Source organism: Lissotriton vulgaris, chromosome 12, assembly GCF_964263255.1.
Source record: "Lissotriton vulgaris chromosome 12, aLisVul1.2, whole genome shotgun sequence".
In the NCBI taxonomy this organism is placed as follows: Eukaryota; Metazoa; Chordata; class Amphibia; order Caudata; family Salamandridae; genus Lissotriton; species Lissotriton vulgaris.
The window spans coordinates 152,711,214-152,731,190 of record NC_141700.1 but is presented as its reverse complement, the minus strand read 5'-3'; the positions used below and the strand labels follow the sequence as shown (position 1 = coordinate 152,731,190).

The window sequence follows — 19,977 nt, the reverse complement described above, 5'->3', positions numbered from 1 at the left end:
GTGTTGTCTGTGAGCCCCTGTACAAGCCCCCTTTTGAAGGATGGAAGGAAGGTTTTCAGTGCCAAGTGGGAGGCACTCAGCTCCAGAAGGCTGATATTGGGTCTCTGTGGCTGGGAATGGTATTGAGAGGACAGCTGATTCCAGAGAGGTATTGAGATCTCTGGCCTCCTGCAACTTGTCATACTAATTGTCCTCAGTATAGGACTGAACAAACGTATCACCTGCCTCACAACCGTTGTCCGAGTAGATGCCAATAGGGGTATGTAGTGTGTGCATTTTCCCTTGTGGAGGTGGCAAATAAAGTGGAAGAAGCGGCGCCACAACAGTGGTGTGTCACGGAGTAAGTCAAGGTTGTACTGTTGTTGACTCAGAGTTGGAGAGGACAATTGGTATCTCCTCATCCAGCATCATTGGATTCGGCACCAGCGTAAATGTTGCAGGAACCGGCATGGGCCATGCCAATCGGCAGAGCCGAAATCAGAGCCAGAGATGTTGTGGCAGGCACAGAGGGTCCAACTGGCGCCAATGGCAAATCCACCAGCAGTACTCCAGATAGAAGGTTAGTCGGTTCCTTGGGGTCCGAATGCGCGCCAGAGGGAGTCATCAAGGATCCAAAGAGTCAGAGCATGTTTTAAGCATGTCCTTGCAGAACTCTATGATTTGTTTAGAAGTGGTTGATGGCCCCAAACAACTTGGATTGTGCAGGGACCAGCTGTGTGATCGGCTTCAAATATGACTCCCGGAGCATGATTGAGATCTATGTGCCACCCAGTGCCTTCTCAGGTGAATGCAAGTGCTGAGAGGGGGCGAGTCACGCTTCAATTTTTTGGTTTCTTGTAAGACTTACTTGACAAATTAGATCTAGACGAAGACCAACCTCTGGAATGGCTTAGTCCAGTTCTGGAGCAAGAATGAGACTAGGACTGAATCTTCAAATGGGACCAGTCTTGTTACGGGATCTTCTTATTCTGGGTGATGTAGAGTTTCTCCTCGACGGCTCGGATGGCATTAGGATTTTTTGACACACACTCACTGCAGGCCTTAGAGTTGTGACTCGACCCCAGACATCATAGATCGGGATCTGTCACATTTGTTTGTTCGCAACAGTCCCTTCAGGGCTGAAAACCTGTCGTTTTTAGGTTGACATTCTCCTGCACCATGTGAATTTCTTGAAAGAAATTACGATGTACACGTCTTAGAAAGATAAGAGGGAATTCTGGATCCGTATCTGGTGGTGCGGAAAGAAAAGAACGGTCATCGGCGCACGGGAGTGGTCAGGGCCGGACTGGCCATAGCGGGCACCGGGCAATCCCCCGGTGCGCGGCACGGGTGGGGGGCGGTTTTGGGCCCCTGGGGGCCGTTTTTGTTACAGGGCCATTTTTGCAGCATAGCTACAAAATCGGCCCTGTACCAAAATCGTCCGAAAACCGGCCCAGGCAAAGAGCTCGGCGGCACCCCCAATCCCCGGTAGGGGGCGGCCGAGCACTTTGCCAGGGCCGGTTGTGGTTCCCAGTCCGGCCCTGGGAGTGGTCCCTAAATATTCCCCACACATCATTTCTGGAGTGGAACAGCATCACTGCCGAGGCACACACCTCCACCTATTGGTGCCCAGAGGTACTTTTGAAAATATTCTGGATCCAGTCTCACGCCTGGAGAATATTAAAAAGATGAGGAATCATCAGCTAGATGTTTGCATCAGAAATTCTCTTTCCTTGTGACAGAGGAGGCTCCACCAAGGAGTCCAGTGCATGCCCTACAAACTCAACATTCCTCTGACGCAGTAGGTCTGTGTAGGATAAGATAATACAATTCGGTCAGATCACGTGAGAAAGACAAGATTAGAACTTGGTTTTCCTTGTTCCTCGACTGACAAGGTTTTGAATACACCACACCACTTTGCTCAGCAAACTTAAGGCCTATTACCTATGACTTAGGGTACACTTTCTTACCATAATTAGCATTAAAACTTTTCACAGTGAAAAACATATGTAATCTCTTACCCATCAATTCTTTGTTGGGGATTTTCTCACACAGTAGGCGACACTTGTTAAGGACTTTAACCACGTCGTCATACTCATATTGCTGGCTCTGTAGCATATAGTTCCCAGCCTCATTCAGGGCCATGGCAGCAGGTTCCAGTCTCCCCACTTCAAGATAAAAATTCCCAGCTTCGTGAAAACACTGGGCAGCCCTAGACGGGTCGCTCATCCCAAGGTAACAGTACGCCATTTTCATATGCGTGTCAGCCTCGTTCGACACCTTGAGCGGTTTGTAATGTTCAGCAGCTTTCCTGAAATACTCTAAAGCCCTTGGGAAGTCCTGGAGGCTCTCATAAGCAGTCCCAATATTGAAATACAGATCACCCGCATGGTCTCCGGACTCACCATCCTTTGGCTGTGATTTAAGGAGAAACTCCAAGCCTTTGTCTGGTTTTCCTATTTCTACGTAGACTGCCCCGAGGTTGAAAGCGCAGGCCCGCTGCACAGATTTATTTTTAGTTCCCAAGGAGAGGAGAAATGCCTTTTTGAAAGCGGTCAGAGCATCTTGCAAGCTACCGTTCAGAAGGTCCTTGTGTCCTTTCTTGGTGAGAGCCTCAATCTCAGCTTGAGACGGCTCTGGCCCATTCACTGCCTCCTGAGTAGGCTCACCAGGAGCTTCCTTCTCTTTCCATTTTTTCTTCTTTTTCCTGGAGTTTTGAGGCTCCAGTGGAGCTGGCCCTGAAGGATAAGCATCTGCTCCAGGTTTGGAAGGTTCCTCTGTAGCCATAAGTGATAACACTGGAACCTGGATTTCAGATCCACAGAGGAGGCATGAGTGCAGACATGTTTCTAAAATAAAGTGAAATGACAACAATTCATTGTATTTCAGAGAATATAGAATTTACACTTCTAAGATACCAAATATGAAGAGAACTCTTAGCTCTGGCTCACAAACAGATAAAATAGAATAAAGCTTCCACTCGCCATACTAACATTCACAGCAATAGAACAGTGATAGTCACATAAAGGGTCACATTAGGAATTCATGTTACCTGGATATCAAGTTTTTACTCCAGGACTGTGAGAAAATGGAAATGAAATAAAAAACACTTACCTGAACGCGACGCTTTCCGCTGTGCAGCAGCCCAGCTGGTAGAGTTCCTGGGAACAGAAAGAGATCATCAGAAAGGGAAAAAGATAGGAAAAGAAAACAGACTTGAACGAGTGGGGCAGCAAAAGGAAAGGAGGAGGCTTGAATGTGGCAGTGGCGGCTCCTCTGCTAAGGCGGAGGAGCGTCGCCCCACTACTTTTCGCAGTGGAAAAAAGGAAAAATAAGATGAGAATAGCTCTACGTAATTATCATTTTATTTTTCCTTCTGCGGCGTCTTTGTGGGCAGGATGGGGCAGATCTGCTCTGCTCTCAGAGCAGGGGGAGAATTGGGGAAAACTATGTAAGTGCGCATGAATGTTTGACCGGCCCTCTGGGGCAGGCCCAACATTTATGCGCATTTTAGAAATTCTCCATTCAGGCTGCTTTACAGCCTGCATGGAGAACATGCCCAGCCTCTCATTCGCTGAAAGCCGGGTGCTTCCTGCATCATTTGAAGAGAAGAAGCCTGGAAGGATAAGGAGAGGTGGAGGTGGCCGGCTAGAAGGCCGGCCGGCAGGTAAGTGTTTTTTTAAACCCCTCCTCCTCTTCCCCCCTCCCCGCCCCACTGCTGCTTACCGGGAGCAGTTGCGCCTGGAATGTGGTGATTAAAAACAGTATACAACTTACCTGAGCGGCCGCCCAAGGCAAAGCCAGAAGAGGAGGAGCCTGCAGGCACCAAGTTACCGCATGGAGAGGATGTGTCAAACTAGCAGCTTCCCAGACAACCCGGGGGACACGTGGAACCTGCCTACACCGACGCAGAGGGGAACGCTGACGACGACCAAGATGTGAGTGGCGACAGCTGGTGTGAGGCTGACGGGCGCCACGTGCCGAAGCTTCGAGCTCGCCACAGTCCTGGAGGGCCGTGGCAACCTGGGGATCGTTGGTGGCTAATGCACTGCCTTCACCTAGAAGAAAAGAAGATGAGGATGTAGGGCGAGAGACGAAATCCCCTACCATCCACCCACGGACCTCATCCCTCACACCAAAGACTTTAAGCTATATTTTTTCATTTGTCTGAAACCAAACCAATAAATCGCTATTGCGAAACACATTCTATAAAAGTTTCCAAAGCTTTACTTGCGACCCACCCTTCAACAAGGACTCGTTACAATCTTGTAGTAGAGTCCAATTGTGATGCTATTAAGGTGCACCAGGACTGCTCTTCCTGGAATGCATTATTTTCTCAATTAAATGCTGGGACTGCATAGTGGCATCACAGTGGCAGGAATCCATATGGCCACCTAGGTGCACCTAGTCCTTTATTATTGAAATCTATGCATTCCAAATCTTACATATGTTATGGGAGCCCTATGGGTCTAAACTCTCACTCTCTTGCTCTCTAGAAGCATGTCACTGCAATTAATCAAGTTCTTGCAGTGGAACTGAGATCCATTCGTGTAACCGACTGAGCAGCAACCTACTTCTTAGCAGTTCATATTGACATCATCCATTCCAGGGCAAATCTATTCTGATCACTGTCAGCTAGTTACTTTCAATAACTGGTAAGAGCCATGGGCGAGCTCCCACAATGCTAAGTAACAGCAACAAAGTTCCTAAGAATTATTACCAGGCGGCAATGGCATTTACTACTAGTGCCTTGTGCCCCCTAGTGAAAGAAAATGCAAAAAGGCAACTATTAAAGCCTATGGTGAAACCTAAGTCAATATTATACTTTGTGTGTTACCAACTGTGACCAGCAGAGGACACTCTCTACTCCCACAAATGGTGGTACATTGGGGCCTTTGTAGAAGCTTGTGGTCTACAAGATTTATGGTGCCTCTCTTGCACTCATGATTGTGAACATACCCTTTATTCTCTGGACACATAGGTCCTTCTCATGGGCGGATTATGTCTTTGTCAAGATGAAAGACCAATTTAAAGTGATTGACATGGGTATTTTGCCTTGAGCCTCTCAGACCATGCCTCATTGGGTATATTAGTGTAGAAGGTATGTGACACCGCTACCTTCACGCATGGTGGTTAACAAAGATAAGAGAAGTCCTGCGTGAGGACACAGAACAGTATTTTATGATTCTCCTTTAACACTAGAAGACGTCTTTAAGCCAGTAGTAAAAGGCAAAGCCCTCGGTTCTACAAGATTTATGGTGCCTCTCTTGCACTCATGATTGTGAACGTACCCTTTATTCTCTGGACACATAGGTCCTTCTCATGGGCTGATTATGTCTTTGTGAAGATGAAAGACCAATTTAAAGTGATTGACATGGGTATTTTGCCTTGAGCCTCTCAGACCATGCCTCATTGGGTATATTAGTGTAGAAGGTATGTGACACCACTACCTTCGCGCATGATGGTAACAAAGATAAGAGAAGGGTTGCGTGAGGACACAGAACAGTATTTTATGATTCTCCTTTAACACTAGAAGACGTCTTTAAGCCTGTAGTAAAAGGTAAAGCCCTCGGTTACAACTCAAAAATGAAATGTGATTTACATATTGTAGGACATCAGCCTTTTTTGCATGGTCACTATAGATTTTTTTCGCCTTTTGCAGGACCCTATATTTTTGTTGGCTACTTTGTACCACCGCTAACCAGTAATAAAGTGCCTGTTCTCCCCCTTTTAATATTGTCTAATTGGCATACTCCGAATTGGTATATTTAGCTTGCCTATAAATCCCTAGTAAATGGGACAAAATGTGCAAAGGGCCTGGATCTTAAATGCCATTAGTGGACTGTGGAGAAGAAGTCGTCCCTACCTCTCTGGGGCGACATCCGAGACAGGGGTCCCTCCCCTACATAACGGGTCGTACAGCGTCCCTTCCAAATCGGACTTCCCCTCTCTCTCTTCACCCACAGGAACCGGCAACAAACACCGAGACCGAAGAACCGGAAACGATCCCGCATGACCCCGGAAGTGAAGCACCAGTCGAGGAACTGGAAACGACCCCTTGCGAACCCGGAAGCGCTTCTACGGAAACCAGCCCGGAACAGAGAAAAGCCGTCTGGAAGGAAGGAGAGTGGTTCACACCAGCGGACTCGTGGCAGGAGACAGCGGTAGGCGTGGAACCCCTGACGGAGAGCGGAGAAGCAGAGCGGAGATGAGGACGAGGAAGAGGACGTCTGGACGGAAGACGGGGGGCGTCCTCAGGAGGTGGCTGGAGAGCGGCCGCAACTCGGAAGAGAGTTGCGGCGGGGCACGTGAGTACCTACTATCCTTTCTCCGTGTTCCCCCTGTACATGAGTGTAAAATACTGTATAGAGACCCCCACGAGCACCCAGCACAATATATATAGATAGAAAAGTATCACTGGCACTGTATAAACTCCTGAGCACTGATCCCTGACACATAAAACCCCCCTTCCCATTCCCTTTCTTACTCGTCTTGTCCCATCCTACCCTACCGGCCCTTCCTCACGTTCGGTTTCCGATCCCTTCACTTCCCGGTGTAGGTGGAAGTACTCAATAGTCCTTGCTGAACTGGACTAACCCCTGTATTCTCTCTCCCCTGTATACCTCCGAGGAGTACCAGTACCCTGTATTCATCAAGACGACATCAGCCCAGCAGAGGATCACACCCCACGGCGCCTAACCTTTATCCGAGCTAACCCAGCCCTGCACTTCCACCCGGGAATCATTCATTCAACTCTGTTACTAAAGACTGTTGTGCTCTACAAACTTCAAATAAAATCCACTGACCATAGCTCACTATATCCGGCCTCCCCGCCTGTTATTCCGGTCCACCCAACCCACAACTCCACAGGTGGTGTCAGAAGTGGGATCAACCGGAAGCATGGAGGCCGCAGTCCAACAGCTCGCGGAGAGCCAGGAGCAGCTCGGGAGAATGATGGAACGTTTCCTCAAAACGGCCGAAGACGATCGGGGACAGCTGCATGATGTCCTGAAGGGCCAGGGCACCGCGCAGGATCAAGCCCTCGAGAAACTAACCACCGTCATGGGGCAACAAAGACCAGTAACTTCCCTGCCCTCCATGGTCTTTCAAAAATATGTGTCGGGTGAAGACCCCGACTTTTTCTTCACAAATTTCGAACGCCTAGCCCAGGCCGCGCCATGGCCTGCCGACCGGTGGGGCCACTACCTTGGTCCCCTGTTGACGGGTGAGCTGCAGGCAGCCTACCAGCAGGCCAACATCCAGGGCCAGACCCCATACCCTGATATTAAAGCCTGCATTCTGGAGCGTCTGGGGATTGACGACGAAACATACAGGGTTCGTCTGCGTCAGGCAAGGGAAGGACCCCAAGAAACGCCTCGGGCTCTCTCATTCCGTATACAGGACTTGGCTAATCGATGGTTGAAGCCCGCCACAGCCACCAAGGAAGACATCCTGTAGAAAATATACTTGGAGCAGTACTTAGCGTCCCTACATCCGGCCACCCAGAAGTGGGTGCGACAACACGCCCGCCTAACTCTTGATAGTGCTGTGGAGATCGCCAGTGCCTACAGCAGAGCCCAGGAATCTCAGCGAACCAGGGATGAACCGCATCCCCGCATCCCACATGGCAGCCATCCCCGTCCCCACAGACCACCTCCCGTGGCCAGAAAACCTGAACCTGTTCCCTTGTTGCCATACCCTGTTATGCCTCGGCCCAACCCACCCAGGCCTCAGTGTTATCACTGCGGTGGGTACGGACATATAGCTCGTATGTGCCCTCAAAAGGAAGAGCCCATGGACATAGGACTGGCCAGGAACTATGTCTGTCTCACCACTGAAGTTACCTCGCCGCCTTTTCGCTGTCCCGTACGGATTGATGGACACCGAATGATGGCGCTAGCCGATACAGGTTGTCGACACAGCGTTCTACGACCCCAGGAACTACCCCATCCTGTCGGACCAGTGACAGGTACAGTGGCTATCAAATGTGTCCACGGCGATACCAGGAGTTATCCAACGACCAGAGTACGTGTGCAACACCCCACAGATGAAGGAAGTATGTTAACCGTTGGTTTGGTACCCAATCTCCCTGAACAAGCCATCCTGGGTAGCGACTACAGTGGTCTCCCCCACCTCCTTCAGGACACTACAGACTCCCTTAAGAAATGGTGGGCGGAAGCCCCTTTTCCTCATGTTTCTCCATCGGTAAACTCTCCGTCTAAACAGTATAAGACCAAGAAGCAAAAGAAGAGAGAAAAAAGGGACTTTACCAGTGCCTACCCGGCTCAAGTAGACACCCATCCGTGGGAAACAGACAGGGAATTCCGCGCAACCCAGCAAGAAGACCCTGTGTTGCAAGAAGCCTGGAACCGTGCCCTGGACAATGAGGACCCACTACAAGTAGGTCCTTACTTTTTCCGAAAGAATGGGCTCTTGTACAGGAAAGGGGGGCCTCAGCTCTCGCCCCAGTTGGTTATACCTGGATTGTTTCGGGACAAAGTACTGTTTCTGGCCCACAGCCACTTACTAGGAGGGCATTTTAGCGACGAAAAAACGGGGCAAACGATCCTAGAGAAGTTCTATTGGCCGGGCGTACATGGGCAAATAAAACGGTATTGCAGGGAGTGCCCGGTTTGCCAGAAAAACAGCCGGTATAGTCCCCCGAGGGTCCCTCTCCAACCCCTCCCTCTTATTGATGTCCCTTTTTCCAGAGTGGGGATGGACCTTATAGGACCCTTACTACCCTCTAGGACTGGGTGTAGGTACGCTCTTGTGTTGGTGGACTATGCCACCCGGTTCCCGGAAGCCGTCCCATTACGTCAACCCACTACCCAAAACATAGCCAAGGCCCTCATCTCCATCTTCTCTATAGTAGGATTTCCCCGCGAGATCTTAACAGATCAAGGGACGCCTTTTGTCTCCTCCCTCATGCGCCAAGTATGCGTCCATCTGGGTATCAAACAAATAAGAACCTCGGCTTACCACCCCCAGACCGACGGGTTGGTGGAGCGTTATAACGCTACCCTGAAAACCACCCTCAAGAAGCTCTTAGGCCTCGAGAGCAAAAGGTGGGAGGAGATGCTTCCCCTTGCCCTTTTCGCCATCCGCTGTAAGGTTCAAAGCAGTACCGGGTACTCACCTTATGAGTTGTTATATGGGCGAGCCCCCCGGACCCTGTTAGACATGGCTCGCGAGGCCTGGGAAGCTGAACCAGACCGAACCCGCCCCCTCCCCGAATATGTAGATACTCTCCGGACCCATTTAGGACAAATCAGGGAAATCGTGAGACAGAACATGGTGGCAGCTCAGGTCACACAGAAACAGCAGTATGACATAGGAACCAAGGCCCGCTCTTTTAACCCTGGGGACCTTGTGCTGTTACTCTTGCAATCTTCCGACCATAAGCTATTAGGGCAGTGGTAGGGCCTGTTCCCCGTCATAAGACAGGTGACTCATGTCACCTACGACATCGAAACGGACTCCACCAGAGGGATCACCCAGATATACCATATAAACCTCCTAAAAAAGTGGGAGGGGCCCGCCCTGTCCTCGTGAGCACTCCTTCCCTTCCTTTTGAAAGGTGCCTGGACTCAGACCTCCCTGAAAGGAACAAACTGGACCTCAGACGGTCCTTATCCTCTGTACAATCAGTGTTCTCGTCCCTACCAGGACACACCACCGTAGTGGAGCATTCAATCCACACGGAACCGGGGAAAACAGTGAGACAAAGACCCTACCGCATCCCTGAAGCACGCAGAGCCATCATTAGAGAAGAGACGGACCAGATGCTGAAGATGGGCATCATACAACCCTCCAGCAGCAGCTGGAATTCGCCCATCGTTCTAGTTCCTAAGTCCGATGGCTCTACTCGATTCTGCATCAATTTCAGAGAGGTGAACAAGATCTCTGCTTTTGATTCCTATCCCCTACCTCACGTAGATGAAATGGTGGAGCGCATAGGCAAAGCCAAGTATATAAGCACCCTTGACTTGTGCAAGGGATATTGGCAGATTCCCCTAAAAAAAGAAGATAAGCCAAAAACTGCATTTTCAACCCCTGAGGGCTTGTTCCAGTTCAAGGTAATGCCCTTCGGGCTTTTCGGAGCTCCGTCTACGTTTCAGAGGGCTATGAACCTTGTGTTGCGACCCCATTCAAGATATGCAGGGGCATACCTAGACGACATAGTCATCTATAGTGACAATTGGGAACAACATCTACACAATTTACAATCCGTAGTAAACTCCCTCGGGAAGCACGGTTTCACCATCAACCCCGCCAAGACCACATTGGCGGCCCAAAGCGTGAAATACTTGGGATATCTGTTGGGGGAAGGGGTCATCCGTCCCCAAGACAATAAGATCAAGGCCATTCAGGCCATACCCTTCCCTCACACCCGAAAGGAACTCCGTGCCTTTCTCGGATTGCTGGGGTATTACAGGAGATTTATCCCCAACTTTTCCCAAACTGCAGCCCCATTGACCGACCTGTTAAAGAAGGCCACAAGAACAGAAGAGAAGCTACAACATCCCACTCCCTTGCTGTTACAAGCCTTTGACTTACTCAAACAGTCTCTGCTTTCTGAACCAGTGCTAATCAGCCCCGATTATACACAACCCTTCATCCTGCAGACAGACGCCTCCGATCAGGGTTTGGGGGCAGTCCTGTCACAGAAAGATCCGACCGGGGTCGAAAAACCGATCCTGTACCTCAGCAGGAAGCTCTTCCCACGTGAACTGAACTATGCAGTTGTAGAAAAAGAGGCCCTAGCAATTAAATGGGCCGTGGATAGTCTTCGGTACTACTTGGAGGGACGTGAGTTCCTCTTGTATACTGACCATGCCCCGCTAGAGTGGATGGCCCGCAACTGGGGCCACAACGACCGAGTCCTTCGGTGGTTTCTCTCTCTACAGCCCTTCCGATTCAAAACGCTACACCGAAAGGGGCTGGAACAGGGCAATGCAGATTATCTCTCACGTTATCCACCTCCATCAAGCCCTACAAGAAAGACAGCTAGGGAAAGGGGATGTGGAGAAGAAGTCGTCCCTACCTCTCCGGGGCGACATCCGAGACAGGGGTCCCTCCCCTACATAACGGGTCGTACAGCGTCCCTTCCAAATCGGACTTCCCCTCTCTCTCTTCACCCACAGGAACCGGCAACAAACACCGAAGAACCGGAAACGATCCCGCATGACCCCGGAAGTGAAGCACCAGTCGAGGAACCGGAAACGACCCCTTGCGAACCCGGAAGCGCTTCTACGGAAACCAGCCCGGAACAGAGAAAAGCCGTCTGGAAGGAAGGAGAGTGGTTCACACCAGCGGACTCGTGGCAGGAGACAGCAGTAGGCGTGGAACCCTTGACGGAGAGCGGAGCGGAGAAGCAGAGCGGAGACGAGGACGAGGAAGAGGGCGTCTGGACGGAAGACTGGTGGCGTCCTCAGGAGGTGGCTGGAGAGCGGCCGCAACTCGGAAGAGAGTTGCGGCGTGGCACGTGAGTACCTACTATCCTTTCTCTGTGTTCCCCCTGTACATAAGTGTAAAATACTGTATAGAGACCCCCACGAGCACCCAGCACAATATATATAGATAGAAAAGTATCACTGGCACTGTATAAACTCCTGAGCACTGATCCCTGACACATACAACCCCCCTTCCCATTCCCTTTCTTACTCGTCTTGTCCCATCCTACCCTACCGGCCCTTCCTCACGTTCGGTTTCCGATCCCTTCACTCCCCGGTGTAGGTGGAAGTACTCGATAGTCCTTGCTGAACTGGACTAACCCCTGTATTCTCTCTCCCCTTTATACCTCCGAGGAGTACCAGTACCCTGTATTCATCAAGACGACATCAGCCAAGCAGAGGATCACACCCCACGGCGCCTAACCTTCATCCGAGCTAACCCAGCCCTGCACTTCCACCCGGGAATCATTCATTCAACTCTGTTACTAAAGACTGTTGTGCTCTACAAACTTCAAATAAAATCCACTGACCATAGCTCACTATATCCGGCCTCCCCGCCTGTTATTCCGGTCCGCCCAACCCACAACTCCACATGGACGTCAGCACCTGTTTGTGCCATCTATTATAGTGGCAGTGCAAACATAAATTTAGACCTGCCATTGTAGCCTGACTGTAGAAGTGTAGACACTATATTTTGTTGTGTCAAAATAAGCCCTTTTGAAAGTTCAAAACCTGCCCTTTAAATATCAATAAGTCACTCCTTCATAGGCTTTGTAGCCCACAAGGCAAGATGCATGGTAGCTAAAAGTATATAGGAAGATTTTTAATGTTAACATGTCCTTACAGTGAGTAGCACCCAAAAGCTATTGTTCTCTGACCCCTGAAGACACCAGACCCAGCTTCCAGGAAGGAATGAAGGATGTTACAGCCTGGATGAGCAACAGCTGCCTAAAGCTCAACTGAGAGAAGACAAAGGTCCTCGTCTTTGGACCCTCCCCCTCCGCTTGGGACAACAGCTGGTGGCCCTCTGTCCTCGGAAACCCACCCACTCCGACGGATCACGCCCGGAACCTCGGCATCATCCTAGACTCCTCCCTCACCATGACCCGCCAAATCAGCGCCGTCGCCTCCACCTGCTTCAACTCCTTCTGCATCCTCCGCAAGACTTTCAAGTGGATCCTGTGAGAAAGTGCCATCTTTCTTGCATTGGAATGCCCGCACTTTTTTTCTGACTGCTGATGTGCTTTGACTGAGTGTGCCTTGGGCTCCTGCCAACCAGGTACCCAGGGCCTGTGTTCCTTCCCTAAAACTGTTTTGAAACTAAAACCCAATTGGCATCTCTGGCCACCTGTCAGCCCCTAGTAAATGGTATCCTAGGTACCCAGGGCATGGTGACCAGAGAAGACCCCTAAGGGCTGCAGCACTTATTGTGCCACCCTTAGGGGCTCTGTACCCTGGCACCCACACACTGCCTTTGCAGGCTGGGTGCCTTAGTACAGAACTAAACAAAGAGGCGACATGGCACACATCCCTGTGTGCCATGCCCACAAACCCACTGCCCTGGAATACATCAGTCACCCCTCTAGCTGGGTTCCCTATGCCAGTGGTGTGGGCACAGGTGCATGAGCCCTGTGCCCCTACAGTACCCAGGGCCATTCCTGGGCACTGTAAGTGCAGTGATGCCATTAAGAGTATATGGTGCTGGGAGGTCGACATTACGTACTCTACAACACCATAATGGCTACCCTGAAGACTGACAAGTTTGGTATCAAACTTCTTAGCACATTACATCCACACTGATGCCAGTGTGGGAGTTAATGAAAAATGCACCACAGAGGGCATCTTAGAGATGCCCCCTGAAACCTAACCTACAATCCACGTCTCGACAGAGAGGCTGCCTAGGCTGCCACACAGCAGACATGTTGCTGGACCCCTGGGTGGAGAGGCTCCCACTCTCCTGGGCCTGCAACAATGCACATTCTGGGCGAGGTGCTAGGTCTCCTCCCCCAGGTTGGGCAGGAGGAAGCTTCAAAGGCCTGCCGCCTCTATGAGCTTCTCCAGAGCATTTGCTGTACCTAGCAACTGGCCCCCAGCAGTCCTGACCTCCACTCTGGTGGGAAGACTGGCGGGAAAAACTACGTCAGGAAGGAGGGTGTGCCTGCCTGTGCCAACCCCACCCCTCAGGTGGGGGAGACGAGGTGAAGCACGACCCCGGGCTCCGGCCATCTTGAAGATGGGGAGCCCTGCCCAATCACAGCTAGAATCCTGCCCCCCTCCCACCGGTGAGGAGCAGGCTAGGGGGTATACCCACCCCAGGACAGGGACCTATTGGTCCCTGCCCTTGCCCTACCTGTAACACCCCTAAATTCAGTATTTAGGGCTCCCTGAAACTTCCTTCCTCAGATCCCGATAAGAAAAGAAGAAAGAAGATCAAGAAGAAGAAGACCCGCTGTGCAGCTGCTAACAACAGGACGACCCCAACTGACTTGGCCCCAGCCCTACCGGCCTGTTGATGCTGGAACCTGCTCCTGCCTAACTTCGGCGACTCCTGCGAAAAGCAACTTTGGGACACCCAGAGGACCTGCCTGCATTGACCCTCACGAAGATTGGGACTCCCATCAGCAGAGACTCTGCTGTAACAACCCCCCCTGGTGCCAGGCAGGAAGCTCTGGACCAGCCCACTCTGCACCCGCCGAGCCCGGCCCGTGCCCGAGTGATTCAAGACCACGAGGACGTCCCCCCGGCGACTGGGACCCGAAGTCCAGTACCCAAAGACCCTCCTCGATGAACCAGACGACGCCTGCAGACTCAGAACCAGGCCCCCCCAACCGCGACCAGCTGAGGGTAAGCTTTTACGACACCCAAGGACACCCTGCACCTGGCGCCCTGAAAACCCCTGAGCCTTCCCTTGGGGTACCTTACCTGTGCTCCAAGATCCCAACTTACCTCTCGAAGTGGTGGTCGCCCCTGAACAGTCTCCGTCCCGAGCCTGCGGCCTTTGTTCATTTTTAGGTCTCGCCTGCCAATGCGCTTGCGCATTGCTGGCGAGAGATATAGAGGGGCACCAGAAAATCCTACCAAGAAGGCTTTGGAATGTGGATTATGGCCAGTGCATGGGCGACGGGCACGCGCTCCCCATTTGCTCCACCAACCCCCATCAAACTTGAAAGGAAGCTGCTCACACACCACCATTTGTCTGAGCCTCGGCATCAGACTTCAAAGGCTGCCGCTCCCCCGCCCGCCCCCCTGCCACAGCAATGCCGAGTGCTTGTTTCACCCACCCCTTCTCGCCTGCCCTCTGCATCATCTATCTTTTTTACCTGCCTTTTCCCCCGTCCATTCCCCTCTTTCCTACCCCGTCCCAGTTAGCACCCTCTCTCCCCATCACGAGCCTCTTTCCCGCCTGTTTCCATTCAACCCCCTTATTGCTTCAGCTCGGAAGTGCTCTACAGATGTTTGCACTTTTCATTCCACACAGACGTGCTTGCAGCCTCCTCCCCGCCAAACGGGTTAGTGCCCCATTATTCGCCTCGTGCAACTTCCTGGGTGCTTGTTTTTATGTGGAACCGTCCCCATTCCACTATCACGCTGTTAGCGATGTGCCTTTCTAAGACTTTGGCATTTCAAAGGAAGCCGCTCCCCCCCCCCCTATCAGACTTCAAAGGAATGTGCTCCCGAACTTGCTGGCCTCGCTCTCGTGAGCCTTTATTTACTTTTATCTGGAGCTTGTATTCTCATCCCAAACCAGCTCCAGATTAGCACGCCCGTGAGAGTTTTGCTGTGCAAAATTAACAACCCATGTAATAGTATAGACTGGGATTAAAATGGCCGCAACAAAATTTGCTTCATAGATTAGAGCAAGGGGATTTTTGACATTGACCACGTGTGACTTAAAAACATTACCAACAAACAATGTTTTTAATCATAGTTTATAAAGGCATTACAAATCAACACTGTGTTCTGCGTTGACCATGCCTGACCAATAGGGTGTTTCCGCACCGTTCATACATAGATTCAAATGCCGAACTTCATTGTATAAATAAAAGAAACGTAAATCACTTGCCGCTCACTGTTGTAATATATATCTGTTCGCCTCTACTTTGGAAAGGTTACCTTACCATTACCAGCTGACTCTCCTCATTTCTAACCCTCTTGTTTCTCTCAGCTAGTTTAAAGTGCACTGGATATCAGTAGGTCTTTTGTGACGCTTTTAAAGGTACATACACACTTCTCACCGAAGAAATAAACTCCACCTTCCAACTCCACCCTCTAACTCCAACTCCACCCTCCAACTCAAACTCCACCATAAAAACTCCAACTCCACCCTCCAACTCCACCCTCCAGCTCCACCCTCCAGCTCCACCCTCCAACTCCAACTCCACCCTCCAACTATACACTACAACTCCACCCTACAACTCCAACTCCTCCTCCACCCTCCAACTCCACCCTCCAACTCCAACTCCACCCTCCACCCTCCAACTGCAACTCCAACCTACAACTCCAACTCCACCTCTAACTCCAACTCCACCCTCCAACTCCACCCTCCAACTCCATCCTCCAACTCCACCCTCCAACTCCACCCTCCAACTCCACACTCCAACTCCAACTCCACCCTCCAACTCCACCCTCCAACTCCACCCTCCAACTCCACCCTCCAACTCCACCTCTAACTCCAACTCCACCCTCCAACTCCACCCTCCAACTCCATCCTCCAACTCCACCCTCCAACTCCACCCTCCAACTCCACACTCCACCCTCCAACTCCACACTCCAACTCCACCCTCCAACTCCACCCTCCAACTCCAACTCCACCCTCCAACTCCAACTCCACCCTTCAACTCCAACTCCACCCTCCAACTCCAACTCCACCCTCCAACTCCACCCTCCAACTCCACCCTCCAACTCCAACTCCTCCCCCCAACTCCAACTTAACTCCACCCTCCAACTCCACCTGCCAACTCCAACTCCAACTCCACCCTCCAACTGCAACTCCACCCTCCAACTCCAACCTACAACTCCAACTCCACCCTCTAACTCCAACTCCACCCTCCAACTCCATCCTCCAACTCCACCCTCCAACTCCACCCTCCAACTCCACCCTCCATCCTCCAACTCCACCCTCCAACTCCACCCTCCAACTCCACCCTCCAACTCCACCCTCCAACTCCAACTCCACCCTTCAACTCCAACTCCACCATCCAACTCCAACTCCACCCTCCAACTCCACACTCCAACTCCACCCTCCAACTCCAACTCCAGCTCCACCCTCCAACTCCACCCTCCAACTCCAACTTAACTCCACCCTCCAACTCCAACTCCAACTCCACCCTCCAACTCCAACTCCACCCTCCAACTCCAACTCCACCCTCCAACTCCACCCTCCAACTCCAACTCCAAATCCACCCTCCAACTCCAACTCCACCCTACACCCTCCAACTCCACTCTACAACTCCAACTCCAACTCCACTCTCCAACTCCAACTCCACCCTCCAACTCCACCCTCCAACTCCACTCTCCACCCTCCAACTCCATCTCCACCCTCCAACTCCACCATCCAACTCCAACTCCACCCTCCATCTCCAACTCCAACCTTCAACTCCAACTCCAATTCCACCCTCCAACTCAAACTCAACCCTCCAACTTCAGCCTCCAACTCCACCCTCCAACTCCACCCGCCATCACTCAGGGGCACCGCCACATCACTCGGGGGACACCACCACATCACCTAGGAACACCACCACATCACTCAGAGGCACCACCACATCATTCAGGGGCACCACCACATCACTCAGGGGCACCCCCAAATCACTCAGGGGCACCATCACATAACTCAGCCCAACCAAATCATCACTCAGCACCACAACAGCACTATCCTTGCTTGTTATCAACAAGCATTGCCATAGCCAATAGGACTCGCATTAGGAAAGGGTAAGCTATTGACTTTGTGAATAACAATGCTATTCATTTATATATTTTCAAAGCCAACACATATTAAAAAAATGTGTCATTTACAATACCAATAGCTCACACTTTCCTAATGCGAGATCTATTGCATTGCAAATGCTTGTTTACCTTTCCCATTGAATAACATTGAGCGCCCGCCGGCTCAAAAGCACCCTGCACCCAGCCGCCCGAGTGCCGCTGGCCGTGCCACCATTGCCCTATCCTACTTCCTCATTTGCCCTGAGCAAGTGACCAGGAGCCCAGCTCCCACAGCTGCGTGGCCTGCTAGCCAGCAGCCACCAACCGAAGGCCCCCTGCCCCTCATTGGATGACATTGGGCCTAACTACCTCTGCGACCGGCCGCCCCTGAGCCACTGAGGCTGAACCAACTGTACCTACCTGACCCTGGGTGACCCCTGAGCCTATGGCCAGAACCTTAACTTCACCAGTCGAGTACTCACCTGGAAACCGGTAACTCACTTACCTGCTGTTGGATAACATTGACTGGCTTGACTCGGGAAAACCTTTTAAGTGTGAAGTTTTGGAAACTTCAAATATTCATATACAATCACCCGAATTCCGAATTCCAAGTACTCCCCTGTGAACAGGAGACAAGCCAGTACTGTACCTTGTAGCCCAGTACTGAATACCAAAAGTAACGGGTTTACTAGTAACCTGTATTTTCTCCATATGAAACCATTGTCTGCTTTTCTATGAAATTTCTTGTCTACTTTTGAAAACTTGAAATATTCTTTAAAAATCATACGAAATATTGAAACGTAATTACTTAGCTGTTTTAAGTTGAGACCCCAGTGCTGGACCTAGGAGCCCAGTATTGGATTACAAAAGTAACGAGACCGTACTTTACCTGCAACCTGAATTTTCTCCAATTGGATAACATTGCCAGATTTTCATTGAAAAGTTTCTAAGTGTGAACTTTTAAAACAGCTTTATAATCCTGAAAAATCACTACAATAACGAAAATGTTTATACTAAATTGTTTTCAGCTTAGACCCCAGGACTGAATCTAGGATCCAGTCTTGGAACTACCAAAGTAATCTACACAGTAATCACCTGTACTTATATGATGAAAACCCATTGAGTTCAAGGCTAAAGTGTGTTTAGAATTGTGTAGCCTACTGCAACCCCTGTATCTATTGTGTTCACAAAGTTTATTGCCTTTTTGCAAAGTACTCATCTGAGACCTCTCATATTGAGAACAGTATATTTTGATACCTGTTGGTTCTAAAAATAAAACATCTATATCTTTGATATAAAAACAATTGGCCGGGAGTTCAGTCTTTGAGTGTGTGAAACCTTTTGCTGACTGAGTGTGTACAACAAATGCTTTACACTGTCCTCTGGTACTGCCTTACTGCTCGACTAAGCTACCACTTTAGAGAGTAAGGTCACACCTGGCTTTAACCTCTGTTATACCTCTGGGGTTGGTGGACTCTATACACACTGTACCTTATTCTAGTCCAGTGTATATATAGAGCCACTTTCTCACAGATCCCCCCCGAAGCCAGAAAAACAGTCACCCACGCACTCATAACCAACAGACCTGACTATGGTAACGCCCTCCACGCCGGAATCACATATCCCTCCTTCACAAACTCCAGACCATCCAGAACACCGCGGCCCGACTCATCCTCAGAACTCCACGACACGAGCACATGACCAAACACCTGCGAGACCTCCACTGGCTTACCGTCGAGAAGAGAGTACCCGTCAAGCTACTCACCCACTCCTACAAATCCCTCCACAACATCAGACCCAAATACCTCAATGAAAGAGTATCTTTCCATGTACCCAAAAGAAACCTCCGCTCCGCCGACCTCGCCCTAGCAGAAACACCAAGCATCGGCAGAACCAGAGCTGGGGGAAGAGCCTTCTCCCACGTCATGGCTAAGGCATGGAATGAGCTCCCAGTCAACATCATATGCTCCCCTACCCCGCACACCTTCAGGAAGAGCCTCAAGACCTGGCTCTTCGGCTGATCCGGAGCTGCACTCCCCTCCCCCCCAGCGCCTTGAGACCCTCACGGGTGAGTAGCAAGCTTTAAAAAAAGCCTGATTGATTGATTTATTCTCTGGCAGGTGTAACTGTCCTATGTAGAAAATCATAGTGCATATAAAAATCTCAAAACTATATCTCAGGAAAGGGACTAGCGAGAAAAATATTGAAACAACTATTTTTAATAGTTATTAAAAATCTGAATCAATGGTGAAGTCAGATTTTTAATGAACATTAAGGAAAAGTAACTTTTGGAAGGTTACCCTTACCTGTCTGAACTGTCAGAAGGCTATTTAGCATAATCCTCTGACAGCTCTTTAGCATATGGAGTTGTCTCGGGCGGAAGATGTAAAATATCTTGAGGTTAAGGATTACGGCCCTCTTGCAGAACAGGAAGTTTAATATTAGAACCTTCCAGAGTGTCAGCATTGGAGAGAGGAAATTGCACTACCTCATAAGAGGAATACTCCCCCCTAATTTGAGCTGTTACGGTCTACACAACATTTAGGGTTACTTATTGAGCTCCGCCACTGTCAAGAAGGTTTCCGATGTCCTTCGTTACAGGCTCATGTCCCATTGAAAT

At 50.4% G+C, this 19,977-nt stretch overlaps 1 protein-coding gene across 1 annotated transcript in view; it reads right to left on the bottom strand.

Annotated features, from left to right (window-relative positions):
- TTC24 (tetratricopeptide repeat domain 24) overlaps positions 1-19,977 on the bottom strand; it is a 221,743-nt gene that overhangs the window by 166,056 nt on the left and 35,710 nt on the right. Inside the window, exons 2-4 of the mRNA XM_086947643.1 lie at positions 3,757-4,037; positions 3,094-3,140; positions 2,001-2,828 (exon numbers count right to left, since the gene is read on the bottom strand). Coding sequence (XP_086803769.1) covers positions 2,001-2,766 — 766 coding nt within the window. The 5' untranslated portion in view covers positions 2,767-2,828; positions 3,094-3,140; positions 3,757-4,037. The remainder of the gene's footprint in view (positions 1-2,000; positions 2,829-3,093; positions 3,141-3,756; positions 4,038-19,977) is intronic.